Here is an 18,065-nt window from a genome sequence, read left to right as displayed (position 1 = left end):
CCACACCAAATTGGGAATTTAAATTCAAGTCATTAAATAAATCTGGAAAAAAGAACTGATTTCGGTAATGGTGACCAGATTGTCATAAAATGCCCATACACGGGAAGGAAATCTGACATCCTCACCGAGTCTGGCATTTATGCTCCTCCAAACGTACCAATCGACTTGACTCTTAAGTGCCCTGGGAAAGGGAGCAAATAGGGAAGGACAATAAATGCCAGCCTTCTCAACAAATGGATAAGAAGTGTGCATCTAGCATTTCCCTGCAACCAAGATTTGTGCATATTCGGAGAAAGCCAAAACAAAACCAAAAGCAGCCAACCACTGCTGCAGATTTGGATTCACCAGGAGCGAAGGTAATTAATATAAAGTTACTTGCACAGGCAGCTTGTTTGTGAGGTAAACATCCCAAATGCAAAGTAACCCCAGTACATTGTCGGAGACACAAGGGGTTCTGCAGATGCTGGAATCTGGAGCAACACACACAAAATGCTGGAGGAACTCTGCAGGTCAGGCAGCATCTACGGAGGGAAATAAACAGTTGACGTTTCAGATCAAGACCCTTCATCAGTTATGATGAAGGGTCTCGACCCCAAACGTCGACTGTTTGTCACCCTCCACAGTACATCATCACTGCAGTAAGCTTACCAGCTGTCACCAACCTTACCTTGAACTGGGAGAGCAGTTCGTCTGTTGGACTCACGGACTGCTCATTCTCTCTCGTTTCTGCCAGTCTCAGGATCTCATCAATGTCCATTTCCTGAAAGAGGAGGAACTTTCTTTGAAAACTTGAGTCGATGGCAACAGGGTCTTGAGTTAAAAATAATTCCCCTCTTCCACAAGACTCTACCTGGGAGGTTTATAGGAGTCAGGCATTCTCCACAGCCACTTTCCATGCTGTGTCTGTCAGAGTCACAGACAAAAACAGTGTGGAAACAGGCCCTTCAGCCCCCTGAGTCCATGCTGACCATCCATTTACACTAATCCTCTGTAAATCCCATTTTTTATTCTCCCACATTCTTTTCAACTCTCTACATACCATATGACTCACCTACGCACTAAGGGCAATTTACAGTGGCCAATGAATCCACCCATCTTTAGGGTATGGGGGGAAACTAGAGCACCCAGGGGAAACCCACACAGTCACAGGGAGAAGGCTCAAACTCCATACAGACGGCACTGGAGGTCAGGATTGAACCTGGATTAATGAAGCAGTGAGGCAGTGTCTCTATTAGCTACACCACTGTGTTGGCTGGCAGTGAGCTTTCACCATGGTGCATGGAGTGAGCTTGATCCCATCCTTCACCTGCACTGTCAGGAGGTACCAGAGAAGAGTTGGGCTAAGGATCCCTGACACTTACCTCCCCTACAACCCTGGTTTGCAGAAATTATTTGCAGCTCTTTGACCATCTGCCAGATGGCAGGTTAAATCAGCAGAAACTCAAACCAGAGCTGACATCTTCCTGCTCTGTACCAGAGAGGCAATGCAAAGTTGCCAACTAGACTACGGTAGAAGCTTCAAATATACCTGCACACTTTACCCCCAAATGGTCTTGTATCAGGTATGGAGATACAAAAGACTGCAGATGCTGAAATCTGGAATTAAAAACAAGCTGCTGGAGGAACTCAGCGGGTCAGGCAGCATCTGTGGAGGGAAATGGACAGTCGACGTTTTGGGTCGAGACCCTTCATCCGGACCAATGAAGATCCCTTCACAGATGCTGCCTGACCCGCTGAGTTCCTCCAGCAGCTCGTATTTTTACTTGTGACAGGTATTCCATTTTCAGTACAGAATTATCTCACAGCAGCAGGTCTGGCCACTGTACCTGCACCAGCCATTGAAAGCAATCTCCGATTATTCCCATTCCTCCTCCTCCTCTCTCTCCATCAATCTTTCCCTTCTTTCACAGTGTTCACTTAATTCCATTCTGAAAGCTGCTCCTGAGTCAGAATTCTGTCCTTTCAGGAACGTATGCCAGATCATGACAACTTGATCCCTTCTGCCTCTGAAATCTTTTCCTGCTATTGGAGCTACTTCTCCCCATTTACTCCTTCAGAACATTCATAGATCTTTCAGCATCTCCAATTAATATTCCAAAGTTCACAGCTCTTCACTTTGCTGTGTATAACTTCAATGATGATTTTTTTCATTAATGAAAGCTTGACGCATTTGACGGGAGTGCCAGAGCTTTCTCGGTAACTGGGAGTCCTTTAACCAAGTTCAACAATACCTGCGGCTCAGATTCCTCCCCTTCCGGCTCCTTGAACAGCTCCTCAGCTCCGAACTTCAAGATCGCTGTAAGTTCCTCCTTGTTAAACGGCGTTGAGCTGAAAGCACAAATCCACCATCAGCCACCTCAGTGACGAATGCAGCAGTTGTTTTGTTCATGGGATGTGGGCAATGCTAGCATTTATTGCTCTTCCCCGATTTCCCTGAACTGGTGTTTTGCTGAGTCCTTTTAAAGGGCAGTTAAGATTATCTGTCGTCACAGGAAGTCTAGACCGGACCAGTCATAGTTGGCAGGTCAACTTCCTTGAATGTTTTTACATCAATCCAATAATTTTGTGGTCATCATTAGTGATGCTAGCTTTTTATTCCAAATGCATCTAATTCTTTAATTTATATTCTGTAGTCTGCATGGTGGGAGGGAGAGGCGTGGGGTGAGATAGGAGGAGGAAAAGGTATAAAGGGAATAGAGAGGCAAAAGGAAAAGCCAGTGAAAGGGAGAAAAGCGGAAGGGGGAAGGAGCACTTAGACTGTGCTACTTACTGTGAAGGACGGGCTGAGCTATCCAACACTGTCCGCCCTGTGGTGTCCATTCTTTGGATGACAAGATGATCTAGGACCATCTTCTTCTTGGCACGCTCGATGATGTCTTCTTCCACTGTCCCTTTCGTAACCAGGCGGTAAATATTAACCTGAAACATTGGGACAGAACCTTATAGGCCCTGCACAGTGATGATCATGCTAGCTTTAGCCTCTGTGGTCAAGGGAAGGACCACTCAGTTGGAATCGCTGCTCTTGTTGCTATGGCAGTGTTGGAAGTATTGGGCATTTAAGAAAAATGTCAAAAACAAAAAACTGATATCACAGCAATTCCTATCTCAACCAACTCCTTTCCTATAAAGCCTTCCCCCTTGCTTGAGGAAACTTTGTGGACATCATTTGACTCACACAGTTACTGGCCGTGTGAAACCCTAAATTTCTGAATATCACAATGGAAATCCACCACGCTTGCCGAAGTGTTTTGGAAGCTTTTAAGCTAAGATGTTCAAGGTGGTGGTAGCTTCAGCAAGATCCGGCCCTCCCTGCAAGCGCACTGACCTGTTTCTTTTGGCCTATCCTGTGAGCCCGTGCCTGCGCTTGCAGGTCATTCTGAGGATTCCAGTCAGAGTCGAAGATGATCACAGTGTCGGCAGAAGCCAGGTTAATCCCAAGCCCTCCCGCTCTCGTGGACAGGAGGAAGCAGAAATCCTGAAACGGAAAAATAATCCAGAACTAACCTCGACACAAAGGCTTCAGAGAAGTGAACACGACGGGCTGCAAGATCCTCAACGCATCATGTGGCAGGAACAGATCTTACAGTAACTTCCAGAAGGAAATAATAAATTCTTTAAGGGAAAAAGATTTTATACAGCTACAGGAAAAGAGCAAATGAATGGGGTTAACTGGACAGCTCCTTGTGTGTTGTACCATTCTCTGCCCGGAGCTTATCACCCCTGTTGGCTGAGGAGCCGATGTGGGGAAAATGAGCTGGGCGTCACCAAGGACGAAAAGCAAGAACGACGCACAAGATGTTGCAGGAACTCAGCGGGTCAGGCAGCATCTGTGGAGAGAACTGGACAGTCAATATTTCGGGTCGAGACCCTTCATTGGAATCTAGATGAAGGGTCTCAATTTGAAATGCTGACTGTCTCATTTCCCTCCGTAGATGCTGCCTGACCCGTCGAGTTCCTCCAGCATTTTGCGTGCCACTCCAGATTCCGGCATCTGCAGTTTCTTGTGTCTCCATGAAGAGCAAGAGTATAGATGTGGTGGATCAATGGCAAAAAAGTGCTATCAGGTTGGACAACCCCACAAATTATACAAAGGGACAACGGGTCAGAATCCATTAGATGAAGGGTTAAAACAGGTTATGTCTTTGTCCCTATGGCCCCAGAAACACATGGAGGTGCTTATTTATAACACAAAGGAGGAGCAAGCATGGGCGGCACGCAGTTCCCGGAACTCACATGGAACAAGGGAGGAAACATGAGAAGAACGACAGTGACGGCAGTGTTGTGAGAGAGACAAGTTTAGATTTCTCCCTAGATGGATTTTGGAAAGAAAACTACAGTAAGAGGGAGTGAACTGGGTAGAGTAAGTACTGCAACGCAAGGCTGTGCCAGACTGGACTGTGATAAATCAACTGTACCGACTCATGTTTCCTTCCTTTGAATTCTTGGCTCAAAGCAAGAAGTGCATGCGTGCAACCCCTCCTCAACTCACCCGCCACCAATTCGCGCTGAAATATTCACTTAACACAAACCCACATTGAACACAGCTGCTGAACAGAGCTACAACTTCAGCCCATGCAGTGCAGTCCCCTGTTCCACAACATTTACTGATCAACGATAACTATTCAACAAAAAATTTAGACAGTAAATCTCAGCAATAAATCATGCCCTGGCAAAATGATAGTTTGCATTTAAATGATTAAGATCGAGTTTTGTGTATTTTGGGGCACATACATATGTAAGCATATTCCCAAAAATATGATATATATGGTAACAGAGATAGATTAGTTTAAAGTAAAAGGTTCTGGGCAAGGATTCAGCCTCAATCATGGTTGAAACTTTAAGTAAACAATACCAGAATGAGCAAATATTTATTAACTAATATCTGAATAACACAGGAGTTACTCAACAGTGTAAAATTTGCTAAATAATCTCAGAACCAATAACAAGGTCTGTTTGAAGTGGTGTGGCTCAGTTATCTGCCAAAGATCTGGTATAGACAGAGGTGTAAATCATTGCGTCCTTACCTCAGATGCTTCTGCGTTGAAGTGATCCAAGGCTTGTTTTCTTAATTCCCCTTTTATAGACCCATCTAAACGCTGCAATATGATAAAACAGAAACACCTTCAATGCACGCTCTAAGGCCAGACAGAAACTCTGAAGGGAAGTTCAGATTTCACTTCTATTTTTACTCTGATACTCAGTCCAAAATAATTCTGGTTCTCGCTTGGTCAACAGGTCTCAAGGCTGTCCCGCACGGAGGAACCTTAGCAAGGGAGGTTAGGCTGTCAGTACAGCTCCACTGCTCACTGACACTGAACTCCTTCTGAATTGTTGAGTTCAGAAGAATGAGGGGTGATCTCATTGAAACATTGAAGACTTACAGGGTGGATGTGGAGCTCATATTTCCTCTGACTAGGGTCACAAACTCAAAATAAGATTTTGACCAATTTCTTCACCCAGAGGGAGGCGAATCTTAGGAATTCTCACCCCAGAAGACTGTGGACTCAGTATTTTTTTAAAGATATTTTTATTAGTCACATGTACATCAAAACACACAGCAAAATACATCTTTTGCGTAGAGTGTTCTGGGGGCAGCCCGCAAGTGTCGCCACGCTTCCGGCGCCAACATAGCATGCCCACAACTCCCTAACCCGTACGTCTTTGGTAGTGTAGCGGTTAACGTAATGCTTTACAGCGCCAGTGACCCGGGTTCAATTCTGGCCACTGTCTGCAAGGAGTTTGTATGTTCTCCCTGTGTCTGCTGTCACAAACCAGCAACAAAAGAAACACACTGTGCATGATTCAGTGTTAAAAACTATTTTATTAATCACTACTTATGATAATACGTAAAATAAAAGTAAAAATGTTAGAATTCAAAAATGTTAAACCTTGAACGTTAACCCCAAAACTAAACTCGTCGTGTGTGTGTGTGACAAAGTCCAAAACTCCCAGTTCCGGAATGGTTCTTAAAGTTCAGTTCCGCAAGCCATAAGGTGAAACATGAGCAAGGGCTTCTTCAACAACCACCGTTGTCTGAAGATAAGATGTAGATGTAGAAAAACATAGAGAGAGTACATACGAAATCCAAATGTTCCACGATGGAACCCAAACGACACTTCAGTGTTTACTCGGTAGTGACTTCCTCACCCCGAAAGCATCCGAACCGTGGTCGTCCACACACAAATACCTGTTTCCTTCTACAGGTCAGCAACAAAGTGAACTCCACCGGATTACTTCCAACTTCCATACATGGATTTCAGTGGCAAACACAGTTATTGTTTCTCATCCATCGATAGAGAAAACAAGCAGGCTGGTGTCTCTCTCCCTTCTCTCTCTCTCTCCTTCTTCTGCCTTCTTCAACCACGTCATTACGTCCTTTATCTTCTATTGACGTAAGCACGCCCCACACACACATACACACACACTCTCTATCTTAAAAGGGACTTTCACTGAGTCCGTAACACTGCGTGGGGTTCCTCTGGGTGCTCCGGTTTCCTCCCACATTCTCAATATGTTATAGATTTTTGGATAATGGGAGAACTCAAGAGATATGGGGTTAATGTAGGAAAATGGTGCTGAGACTGATGAACAGCCATGGTCTTACAGAATGGTGGAGCGGAGATGAAGGCCCAAATGGCCTGGTCTGAGTTCTTATGTTATCAAGATCATTGCTCATGAACCTGCTCTGATGGATGCTATCATTCAGGTAATGAAGGGTTGAGGTAGGAATTGGGCAGTTAGGTGACCTTTAGCTTGTCCCTCTACATATGGGAACTAGGGTCAAATTAGTCTAGATGGAAGTCTTCTCAGCAAGAGCCTATGGGGAATGAGGGCCAGCAGCTTCGGAGTCCACATCCCTGCTGATGTGACCCCACAAAGCAAGATGCCAACATCTACTGTGACTTCACACGCAGTGGTAGCAGGAGGGGGAAGTTGGCTAAGGTACAAAACACGAGAATAATGGGAAAAGTGAACTTCACTGATGTTTTCTTGAAGTTGAGGGTTGAGTGTAAGGGTGTCCCCCAGTCACCAGTCATAGGATGAACATTTTGTGCAGAACACAGATTTATTGTTGCCATAACCACATTCACAGAGAAAGGCAAGTCCGTTTCTGAATGCACGCTAGTGGTGTGTATGGAAGGACGTACAGCCATGAGAAAGCACGCAGACAAAGGCGTGGCAAATCATCATGAAATGGCAATGTTCAAATAAGAGCAGTGTTGCAGATAGAGCACATTCAGTGCACCAGGTTTGTGGGAGCTTTCTGTGTGCAAATGGCTACCATGTATTCTACAGCACAACACTAACTATGGAAAGAATTCCACTGGATTAAAAACACTTTGGAACATCTGGAGATTGCAAAAGGTGCTAAGTAAGTGTGTGCAAGATCCCTCATCCTGTAAAATTCAATGTTTCCAGGGCAGTTGGTGTGGAAAGTGGAACTCGTAATGCATGGTACGGTAGCACAGTGGTTGTTACCATTTCAAATCCTACCATATAGCTGGGTAATTTAAATGTATCTAATTAAATTATCCTGGAATAAGCTGCTCGCAGTCTCTCAATGGTGATCATAAAACAACCAAATTTTTAATAAATCCCCATCTGAATTATCAATGTGAAGGAAATCTCCCATCCCAATCCAGTCTGGTGCACACCTAACTTCAAAGCAATATAACTGATTCTTAACTACCTCTGACATGGTCCAGCAAGCCACTTAGGTGCCAAGAAGGCAACTCTTGAAGGTACTCAGAGGACATGCAATAATTGCTGGTCTTGCCAGCAGTGTGCACATCACCCAACAACGTTGACCTGAAGTACATTAGAGCACAGAGCAGAGTGAACTTCTGACCCGGATTTACTCGATTCCAAGGCCAGAGAAAGATTCCACTGCCCGGCACAAACATATGGAAGAATCACAAGGGACACCCTGACCAAAACCAACAAAATCCTTTGTAAGACATTGACTTGCTTTAACAGTCTCTGGGCTGGAACTCTCCATCAAACTTTACCTGGAAGGGATAGTGTTTAATGGTCAGGTACTCAGCAAGAATATCCAACATCCGCACCATCTGGGAGAAAATGAGCACTCGGTTCCCTCGCTCCCGAAGCCTGGTCATTAGTTTATCTAGAAGAATCAGCTTACCACTGCTCTTGATCAGGTTCTGCAAAGAATCAAAGCAGGACAAAAGAATCAGCTGTTACAAAAAAAAAGAGACACTTCAAAGCTACTTTCTAATTAATTAACAAATTTAGAGAAGAAAGGAGTGTGCATTTGTTGAACTGAAAATACTGCAAATGTTTTTTTAACAAAGATTTATTACTTTAAAGTAACAAATGCTGGAAATACTCAGCAACTCTGGTATCATCTGTGGAGAGAGGTACAGAGTTAACTTTTTAGGGTGACGACCTTTCATCAGAACCTTTCATTGGTTTCAGAGAAAGGCGCGAGGGACAGAGCAAACTAAAGGGTGGTTTCTGATAGGGTGAATGACAAAACTTGTGAAAAAGGGCGGCAAAAGCTGGCTCCATCACTTGCTTTTGGATGACATTTATTGTTTTGCTCTTTTTGGTAAATGATGTTTTGTTCCTGATTTCTAGTACATTGGGTCAGTTGATGTCGATTCAGCCCCTCAAACTTCTCGACCACTCAAATACATCACAGGTCATGTACCTAACTCCACTACTCATCCTGGTTCTGTAACCCTTAATAACTAAAGTTACAGGAAATTATATTTAAAGATATCAAAAATTATGCGATGACAAAGAATATTTTTATCTAAACCTATTTAAAGGTGTTCAACGTTTCAGGTCGAAGCCCTGCATCGGGACTGCTCGATGCGCTGAGTTCCTCCAGCAGATTGTTTGTTGCTCCAGATTCCAGCATCTGCAGTCTCTTGTGTCTACAGGTATTTAATAATGAATGTCTGCATCAGTGCCATCATATATCAATACACAAGCCCCTTCCCACATAAAGTACGCTTACAAAATATGAATGCATTTTACACTGAGAAAGGAAACTTTAATAAGGACCTACTTTCTGGATTGCTACGTACAGTAATAACATTATGGCCAGTCAGAGTGGCAATAATAGGATAAGTTCCCTGTCAATCAAGCCTGTGACTGCACTGCTCTGTGATTGTGATTGATGTCAAACAAATAACTTGTGTGACAATCCTCCACTCATTGCATTTTTCTGAAAGAAAAATGGGAGTCGTTTTTTGGGAGAAGCTGCTGTAGTTCCTGTTCCGTCCACTGTTCCCCATCTAAAGTGATCTTGGTTGGTGTAAAACTGATATCTGCTGTGAGTTCTGTAGCGTGTCCCAATCTGGTTAAAGCAGAAATTAACATTTGGGTGACAACACAAGTCTGTGGATTTCAGGAGGGACATTAGGGCAAAGGAGCTGAAACTTCACAGTATTGGAATCCAGGAGAAGACCGAGTTAGGGGAGAGAATACTGCAGAGCAATGAAACAAAAGAAAAATTGCAAAGGGCATAGGAATTGGAAAGAATTAAATGGAGAAGACACTGACCAGAAAAAAATACATTTTTGTAGAGAGTGAATAATTAAATCAAGAAGGACGAGGCTTCCATGAAAAGATTTGGCACATCATTAAATCGGAATGAAAAAAAAATCGTTGGTAGAAATGCAATACTCAGTGATTACTGACTGCATCTCTGATTGAGAAATCAGCAGCAGGAATGACTGTAAGCGTAGATACGATAATGGACAAAGTGTCTGTGATGATTCCCTCACAGGGACACAAACATTCGAAGTCAATACCATGATGGTGCATTGGGGCACCTACATGCAACACTTCCTGGCTGGTTAGAGTCTCATTCTCCTCACACGGTTTAACCAAGTAGCAGTGGTTGCAGCATTTCTTCAGCTCCATCATGATGTTAAGGAAGCTCGATGAAGACCCCCTGCTCCCCCTGGTGAGAGCCTTGTAATTTCTCGTCAATATCCACCTGCATCGAGAGAATTCATGAGCACAAACTTCAGCACAGACACTCACAAACTGCATTATAAAATTACAAAGGGCCAAAACAGAACTTACTTCCCTTGACAAAGGGGTCAAAAACAGAGAGCGTAAGTTTCAGGAAATTGGTACAAGGATTAGATTGGATATGAGGAAAAGATTTTTCATGCAGGAGGATGATAGGGGTCTGGAACTCACCACCTGAGAACTGTGGTAGAGCAGAAACTCTCGACCCATTTATAAATGACTTGAGTGTGTACCTCTAAAGCCGAGCCTATGGACTTAGCACTGGAAGGTGACACTCACCAACTTTTATCCATGCATCCTATTTGGATGCATCACGGCTTGGTACAGCAACTGCTCTGCCCGGGACCACAAGAAACTGCAGAGAGTTGTGGACACATCCCAGCATATCAAGGAATCCAGCCTCCCCTCCAAGGACTCTTGTCTATACCTCTTGCTGCCTTGGTGAAGCAGCCAGCATAATCAAAGATCACAGCCACCTGGGTCGTTCTCTCTTCTCCCCTCTCCCATTAGGCAGAAGATACAGGAGCCTGAGGGCACATTTCACCAGGCTCAAGGATAGCTTCTATCCCACTGTGATAAGACTATTGAACAATTGGTTTATACGATAAGATGGACTCTTGACCTCACAATCTACCTTGTTGTGACCTTGCACCTTATTGTCTACCTGCAATGCACTTCCCTGCAGCTGTGACACTTTACTCTGTATTCTGTTATTGTTTTTACCCTGTACTACCTCAATGCACTGTATAATGGATTGATCTGTATGAACGGTATACAAGAGAGGTCTTTTACTGTACCTCGGTACAAGTGACAATAATAAACCAATACCAATACCACTAGACTGGTCAGTTCTTCTCTTACTGACACGAACATGATTGGCTGAATTTATGTTACATAGTTTCTATGATTTTACAAAACCATCACCAAGAGAAGGTTAATCTATGCTCCAAACACACTCTACACCCAGAGTTTGTGACCAGTCATGGACTTTTCCCAGCTCTTCTCCAGATATATTCTACTACCCCCACAGAAAAATACACCCACCACTGTTACCAGCCCAATCCTACTCCAGAATAGAAACACATCCATTAACTCCTCTGAAAGAAAACTCCGTGTGTTTGCCATGCGACAACACCACACAATGTGTGTAATCACACAGCTAACTCGCTGCAGGGGAATTCTGGGTGACCGTCACGTGACTCCATTGAGTAGCTTTTTCACTTGAATCCAGTCTGTACGTCATTCCCTGTCAGCTCACGGCTCTGAGCCAAGATCTACTGTAAACTCCAGACTAACAAACCACCTCCCCTGGGGTCTGCAATTATCATAGGTCTGTCTTCTCTAAAGCCTAATAAATCTACTCTTTGCCAAAGGGATGGGGATTGTCTGCAATGCAGGTTATACTGAAGGCAGTGTTGTCGAAGACACAGGACTAGTTCCCCATGTAATTATGATCCAGATTAGTTAATTGTTAGATCAGTTTAACGATCCCTTGAGGTAAATTAATGTGTCTGAAGTAGGAGTTGACACCAGCAAGCAATAACTCTTTTGGCCAATCTGCGACAGGTATAGCAACCATCAGAAGTGGAAAGAGAAATTAGTTGCAACAAAATTATTTGATCTAAAGACTTGTTGATATAAAACTGCTTATAATACTGGGGTTGCGCCTAACCACCCTCACAATTCAGGTTCGCTGCAAAAGGTTTTCTGTTGCAGTCTAATGCAACAGCTCTCCAAGAGAGTGCACCTCATTCATCCCCAGGATTCTGCCTCCATAACCTGCAGGCAATGCAATGCACAATCCAATTGCATGGTAATGGTAATCCATTGTATTCTTATTGAATGACAGGTTGAGGACTTGCACCTTAGGCTGGAAAAAACAAATGTCAAAATTCGACTTCACTAAGGCTTTACTGGGTGACACTCAGGAGTTTACAGATTTAACACTGGCCTCTGCCGAGTTAGTCACTTGCCTACAGGAATTAGTCTCGGTACTGGCGGGGGGGACAGCGAGTCACATTAGTTGCAGAGCGACAGGGAAACAAGAGGGGGAATGGGGACCAGTGAAATTGCTCTTCTTGGGAGCTTACATAGGCTTGATGGGCCAAATGGCCTCCTCAGTGTTGTGATCAATAAGTAAAGCTTGAGATTCTACCTCCAGTAAAAGATGAAGCCAAGAACAGGCTTCACTGTGACTGTGACATATTTACTGTCAATGCTCAGACCAGGAGAGTGACCACTCAGGTGATACACTGACAAACCCCCAGCACCTGAGCAGAATCGCAGGTAAGTTACAGCAGACACAGGCCATTCAGCCCATCAACTGCATTCCCTCTCTAAGCAAAAGTAAACAAACTAATTCCACTACCTTAGACTCCCCCCACAGCCAAACAAATCTTTTCTTTCAGAAATACAAACAGAAAATACTGGAAACACTCAGCAGGTCAGGCAGCATTTGTGGAAAGAAAAACAGTTAAAATTTCAGGTCTGATAAAGGGTCTCACACCCAAAATGTTAACCACTTTTCTTTCCACAGATGCTGCCTGACCTGCTGAGTGTTTCCAGCGTTTTGTCTGTATTTCCTGATTTCCAGCATTCTGCAGACTTTGAAGTTTCCCTTTCCTTTCAGATACTCATCGAACCATTTCTATTCCAGCGGAGCATTCCAGACCCGAACCCACACACATGGTAGAAGTACTTCCCTCATGCCAATCTTTCCAATTCTCTCAATGCTTTTGATAACTATCTGGTCTTTGACTCCTCTTGCCAAAGGCAACACAGATATGTTGGGCCGAAGGGCCTGTTTTTATGTGGTACCAACTCTAAGTCTAATTCAGTAAATTAGGGATAGGGGAAGAAACTGTTAGGATAAAGCACAGACCCTGTGCTTTCAGTCATCGAAGCCACTCTAGACTACAAGATACTGTGGCTGAGGAACTTACTTATAATACTGCTTCTGTGAGGGCTGACATCTCCACCCGCAGAAATCTGCTCAACCTTTGGCAGGTAGAGATTTCTCAACATCCTTCTTCACTCTGCGCAGCAGGAAGGGCTCTAGGACCCTGTGGAGACTCTGGAAACCATTCTCCCGCCCTTTCCCGTGCTCTTCCTCAAAGTCCTCCCAGGAATCAAACCTAGAGGAAAATATAACCTGACGTCAACCAAGTTCTTCAAACCTTGTCAACGCATCAAAGACCAGAAACGACAAACAGCACCTCGACCAGTGCAGCACTCCCTCGGTGCCATGATCAAGCATAGTCCTGCTTCTGTTATTTATTCTCCTATGGAACGAGGGTTTTGTTCACCATTTACTGCTTGTTCTTAATTGCCCTTGAGGAAGTGGTGATGATCCACCCTCTTAGGCTGCTGCAGGCCTGCTCCTGAAGGTACTTCCCACAATGAAGTTGGGAAGGAAGTTCAAGGACTTTGATCCAGTGACGAGACAGGAACTATATACAGGAGCTCCTCAGATGTCCTGACTTTTGGAAACTTTACCCAAATTCTCCCATACATTTTTTTAAAGTATTTTTTAATATTGGTAATAAAATATTTCATGATATTAATTAACGACTGGCGACTGTACACATACCATTAATTGTGGGTACTGTTAGGATGAATATTCAATGGAAGGATTATAGAAAGTGTATGCCATAGAGCAATACAGCACGGATACAGGCCCTTCAGCCCAATGAGTCCCAGCCGACCACGGTGCCCACCCATCTAGTCCCAATTTCCTGCATTCAACCCATATTCCTCTAAGCCCCGCCCCTGCATGTACCTATTCAAATACTTCTTAAATGATACTATTGTACCTGCCTCAACCACTTCCCCTGGCAGCTCGTTCCATACACTCACCACCCTCTGCGTGAAAAAGTTGCCCCTGAAGTCCCTCTTAAATCTTTCCCCTCTCACCCTCAATCTATGCCCCCTAGTTTTGGACTCCCCTACCCTGGGGAAAAGACTGCTGCCATCCACATTATCTATGCCCCTCATGATTTTATAAACCTCTATAAGATCACCCCTCATCCTCCTACGCTCCAAGGAATAAAGACCTCGCCTGACCAACCTCTCCCTTAAACTCAAGCCCTCTAGCCCTGGCAACATCCTCGTAGTGTATGTGGAGCGAACAGATATGGGCAGGTCACAGAAAACCAATGTTTCTGACTGAGAGAAACTGGCTTATTGACAGTTTTCCAGACTGGGACCCCGACGGAAAATGGGGACGGCCTGTATTTCCAGGTCAGGGTAGTGTGGGACTTCGAGGGGGATCTGCAGACACTGCGCCCTCATGCCCCTATTGTTATTGCCCTTCTAAATGGTACACAATGCAAATGTGGGAGGTGCCGTTAAACAGGAGGCTTTTCAGCCCATTGTGTCTGTGCAAGGGGGACCCATCTGGTTCCAATCCCCTGCTCAACCTATTTTTCCAGGGACACACAAGATTCTTTATTATGCTGACATATAGGTATTTAGGACAGAGGTGAAGGGTAGCTGGATAAGACCTCCCACTCCTGATTGCTATCACTGGAACGTACAGGGACAGAACTGGGAAGCCTGATGCCCCTCACCAAGGTACATAATGGGGGCCACCTGAGCAAGAAGGCAGCTTGTGGCCCCACAGCTCAGCGTGAGCACAATCAGACTGACCAGGGGGTTGGATGGGGGGGGTGGGGGGAGAGTTGGCAAAGCCTCGCTTTGACCCAAAGCCATGCTCGTTCGCTCACGTGGGCAAGACAGGGGGGGGGGGTCGGCCTACTTTTCGGGCATGATGAAGTGCAGGAGGGACCAGAGCTCCTTCAGCGAGTTCTGCAGCGGTGTCCCCGTTATCAGCAGCCGATGGTTGGACCGGAAGTCGATCAGGGTCCGGTACAGGAGGGAGTCGTCGTTCTTCAATCGATGAGCTTCATCAACTCCCAGGAAAGCCCAGTTTATGTTCCCCAAAACAGTCTTAACAGGAAAGAAAAGAGTATTAGTAACAAGCAAGGGCAGACATTTCAGCACAGTGACTGAGCCAATGGATTCAGTGTCACCATGGGCTCCCTATCAGACATTTCTATTCTACTCTCATTATATTCATCTTATCCTTATTTTCTTCTTCCAACATTTTCCTCATTTCTGCTTAAACTACACAACAGCTTGGTTTCCAGAACCACTCATGCTAAGTACTTTGAAGCAAATATTCATTATGACCACTCCCAGTGCTATTTCTGTCGATTGGGTTTTTCTTGTGAAGTTATATTTTTGTACTGCACTGGGGACAAACACTTCCCACCCTACAAAGCTGGTTGATTCCTGGTCGTTAAACTGGCCACAGGTCTGCAAAGAGAGGTTCACGTTCCCAATACACTGATATCTCTAAGGAATGCTGCTACACATGAAATGCTTGAAGGGTTTAAACAATACAAAACAGAAACAGAGCAGTTCACATTTATCCCTGTAACACATTAGTGAAACCAAATTCTGGAAACACTCAGCAGGTCAGGCAGCATCTGCAGAAAAAGAAACAGTTAACGCTTTAGATCTGGGCTCCAGATCTGCTGAGTGTTAATTTTTATTCTGAATATATTAGAACTTCATTTAATTAAAAAAAAAACTATCTAAATGTGTTGTATTTGAGTACACAAATGCGCCACTTCACCATCAAGACATATACATCAACAGATGCCTAACTGGCCCCATGGCATGGTGGAGAGGCAAAGAGCAGATATTTAAGCCCCACTCATCTCCAATCGCACTTGATGAATCTCAGACATTGCCTCGTGTCCTGGACGTTCCCAGTGCTGGAATGCAATTCCAAGTGAGGGGCACACAACCACCCACCCCCTCCCCCCCCACCCCCCAAAGGAATTGGTAAGAAACACTTGCTCTCCTAGTTATCAGGCAGCTTTCTGATTGGGGCTGGTTAAATAGGGTCTGATAACGTTTTTGTGATATCGAGGGGAATCGATTGGATAGAGAGAAAAACTATTTCTACTTGTTGGGGAGTTGTTGATTAGGGAAAAGGGTTTAGACAATACAGCCAGGTCTTTCAGAAGTGAAGATGGGAAATGCAACTCCATGCAGTGTGATAGAAACCTGAAATAGTCAGACTCACACAGCATGGAAACAGGACAATGCCAACCATCAAGCACCCATTTACACTAATCCCATTTTATTCTCCCCACATTCCCCTCCCCCCAAGATTCTACCATTCATCTACACACTAGGGATAATTTACAGTCGCCAATTAACCTACAAACCTGCATGTCTTTGGTATATGGGAGGAAACCAGACAGTTATAGGGAGCACATGCAAACTCCACACAGACAGCACCAGAGGTCAGGATTGAACCTGGGTCAGTGGAGTTGAGAGGCAGCAGCTTGAGAAGCTGTGCCACTGTGCTGTCCTTCATTCTCTTCTGAAAGTGAGACAGACGCTGGGACAATTGCTAACGTTAAATGTGAGATTGAGAGATTTATGCTAGTCAACGTTTGAAGCAGAAGCTGGTACGTAGTATCAGTGTTGACGAGGCTCTACAGGGCACTAGTGAGGCCTCATTTGGAATACTGTGCGCAGTTTTGGGCCCCATATCTTAGGAAGGATGTGCTGACGTTGGAGAGGGTTCAGAGGAGATTTACGAGGATGATTCTGGGAATGAAAGGGCTTACGTATGAGGAGCGTTTGTCGGCTCTTGGACTGTACTCGCTGGAGCACAGGAGAATGAGAGGGGACCTCATAACAACATTTATAATGTTGAAAGGAATGGACAGAGTAGATGCGGCTAGGCTGTTTCCCTTGGTGGGTGAGTCCAGGACCAGGGGGCACAATCTTAGAATTAGAGGGTACAGTTTCAAAACAGAGATGAGGAGAAATTTCTTTAGCCAGAGGGTGGTTAAATTGTGAAATTCCTTGCCAGGTACAGCAGTGGAGGCCAGGTCATTGGGGGTGTTCAAGGAAGAGATAGATAGATATCTAAATAGTTGGGGTATCAAGGGATATGGGGATAAGGCCAGAAATTGGGATTATAGTTTTTTTTTCCCTTCTTCCTCCCCCCCTATTTCTCCCTTGGAGCAGACTCGATGGGCCGAATGGCCTGCTTCTGCTCCCTTGTCTTGTGATCTTGTGAGATCTCAAGAATGGCTTGAAGACCTTGTAAGGCTCCTGTTGCGATGTCCAGGTTAGAATGGCAGTGACCAATGACTAGACTGGAAGGAAGATTTGATGTTCCCTCAACGTACAAATGTCTAAATCCCAACACCAGCAGCATTGTTTAAGTTATCAGACAGGGCCTGTGGTTTTATTACCTTGTCCTTCAGCAAAATCTCATATGTTGTTATCAGCACATTAAACTTCAACCGTTTTGTCTGCGGGTGTATCCAGTCATATTCCCGGATCTGAGAGAGAGAAAGCTTTAATTAGTTGTGTGTCTGGGGTTAACATGTTCTGACAGTCACCCATTGACTTGTATCGACAGGCCCAGAGTCGTGGTCTTTTGCAAGTGCGTCCACCCACCATGTCAGAAGGCATATGACGGGGTAGCAGGCAGCCGAGACAGGGCCGACAACCTTGGGCTGTGCTGCCATCCAGACGGAGTGCAAAGTATGTCCCTTGCTCACTCAATTGAGTAAGCGAACAGAAAACTGAGCCATGGAAAACCAGGCTCTGGTCTGTTGCCTGATCCCTAGTATACCTGTTGAAAACAGTGCAGCAGGTTTTAAAGTGCAGGGAGAGAAAGGAAAACTGGCTTTTCTCAGACGTTGACACTTCTCAAATGTCAATCACCATCTCCTAACCTATTTCCTAAAGGCAAGCAGACAAAGGGATGAGAAAATAACCAACTCTCCAAAGAATGAGTTGGATTGTTTTAGCCAAACCCAATCACAGTTACATCTGGGCACATGAAGAAAGCAAACACTAACAACGAGTCATCCCGATAGCTGGATCCCACTGGGTTTGAGTTAGGTAACAGGGATTTACTCGAGGTGGGACAACTAGTCTTCACCCACTCTGACCCAAATGTGACTTACTGAGCGAAGGAAAGATATGTCTGGAATCCAGTAACTAACTGAACATGGCAG

At 44.7% G+C, this 18,065-nt stretch overlaps 1 protein-coding gene across 1 annotated transcript in view; it reads right to left on the bottom strand.

The window, feature by feature from the left end:
* chd2 (chromodomain helicase DNA binding protein 2) overlaps positions 1–18,065 on the bottom strand; it is a 102,277-nt gene that overhangs the window by 28,638 nt on the left and 55,574 nt on the right. Inside the window, 12 exon segments of the mRNA XM_052040586.1 lie at positions 668–760; positions 2,232–2,328; positions 2,771–2,919; positions 3,326–3,475; positions 5,025–5,096; positions 8,010–8,162; positions 9,808–9,970; positions 12,951–12,967; positions 12,969–13,004; positions 13,007–13,142; positions 14,765–14,955; positions 17,292–17,381. Of these exon segments, the coding sequence (XP_051896546.1) occupies positions 668–760; positions 2,232–2,328; positions 2,771–2,919; positions 3,326–3,475; positions 5,025–5,096; positions 8,010–8,162; positions 9,808–9,970; positions 12,951–12,967; positions 12,969–13,004; positions 13,007–13,142; positions 14,765–14,955; positions 17,292–17,381 (1,347 nt within the window).

Source organism: Pristis pectinata, chromosome 28, assembly GCF_009764475.1.
Source record: "Pristis pectinata isolate sPriPec2 chromosome 28, sPriPec2.1.pri, whole genome shotgun sequence".
In the NCBI taxonomy this organism is placed as follows: Eukaryota; Metazoa; Chordata; class Chondrichthyes; order Rhinopristiformes; family Pristidae; genus Pristis; species Pristis pectinata.
The sequence above is the reverse complement of the archived record's forward strand: the minus strand, read 5'-3'. Positions and strand labels throughout refer to the sequence as shown.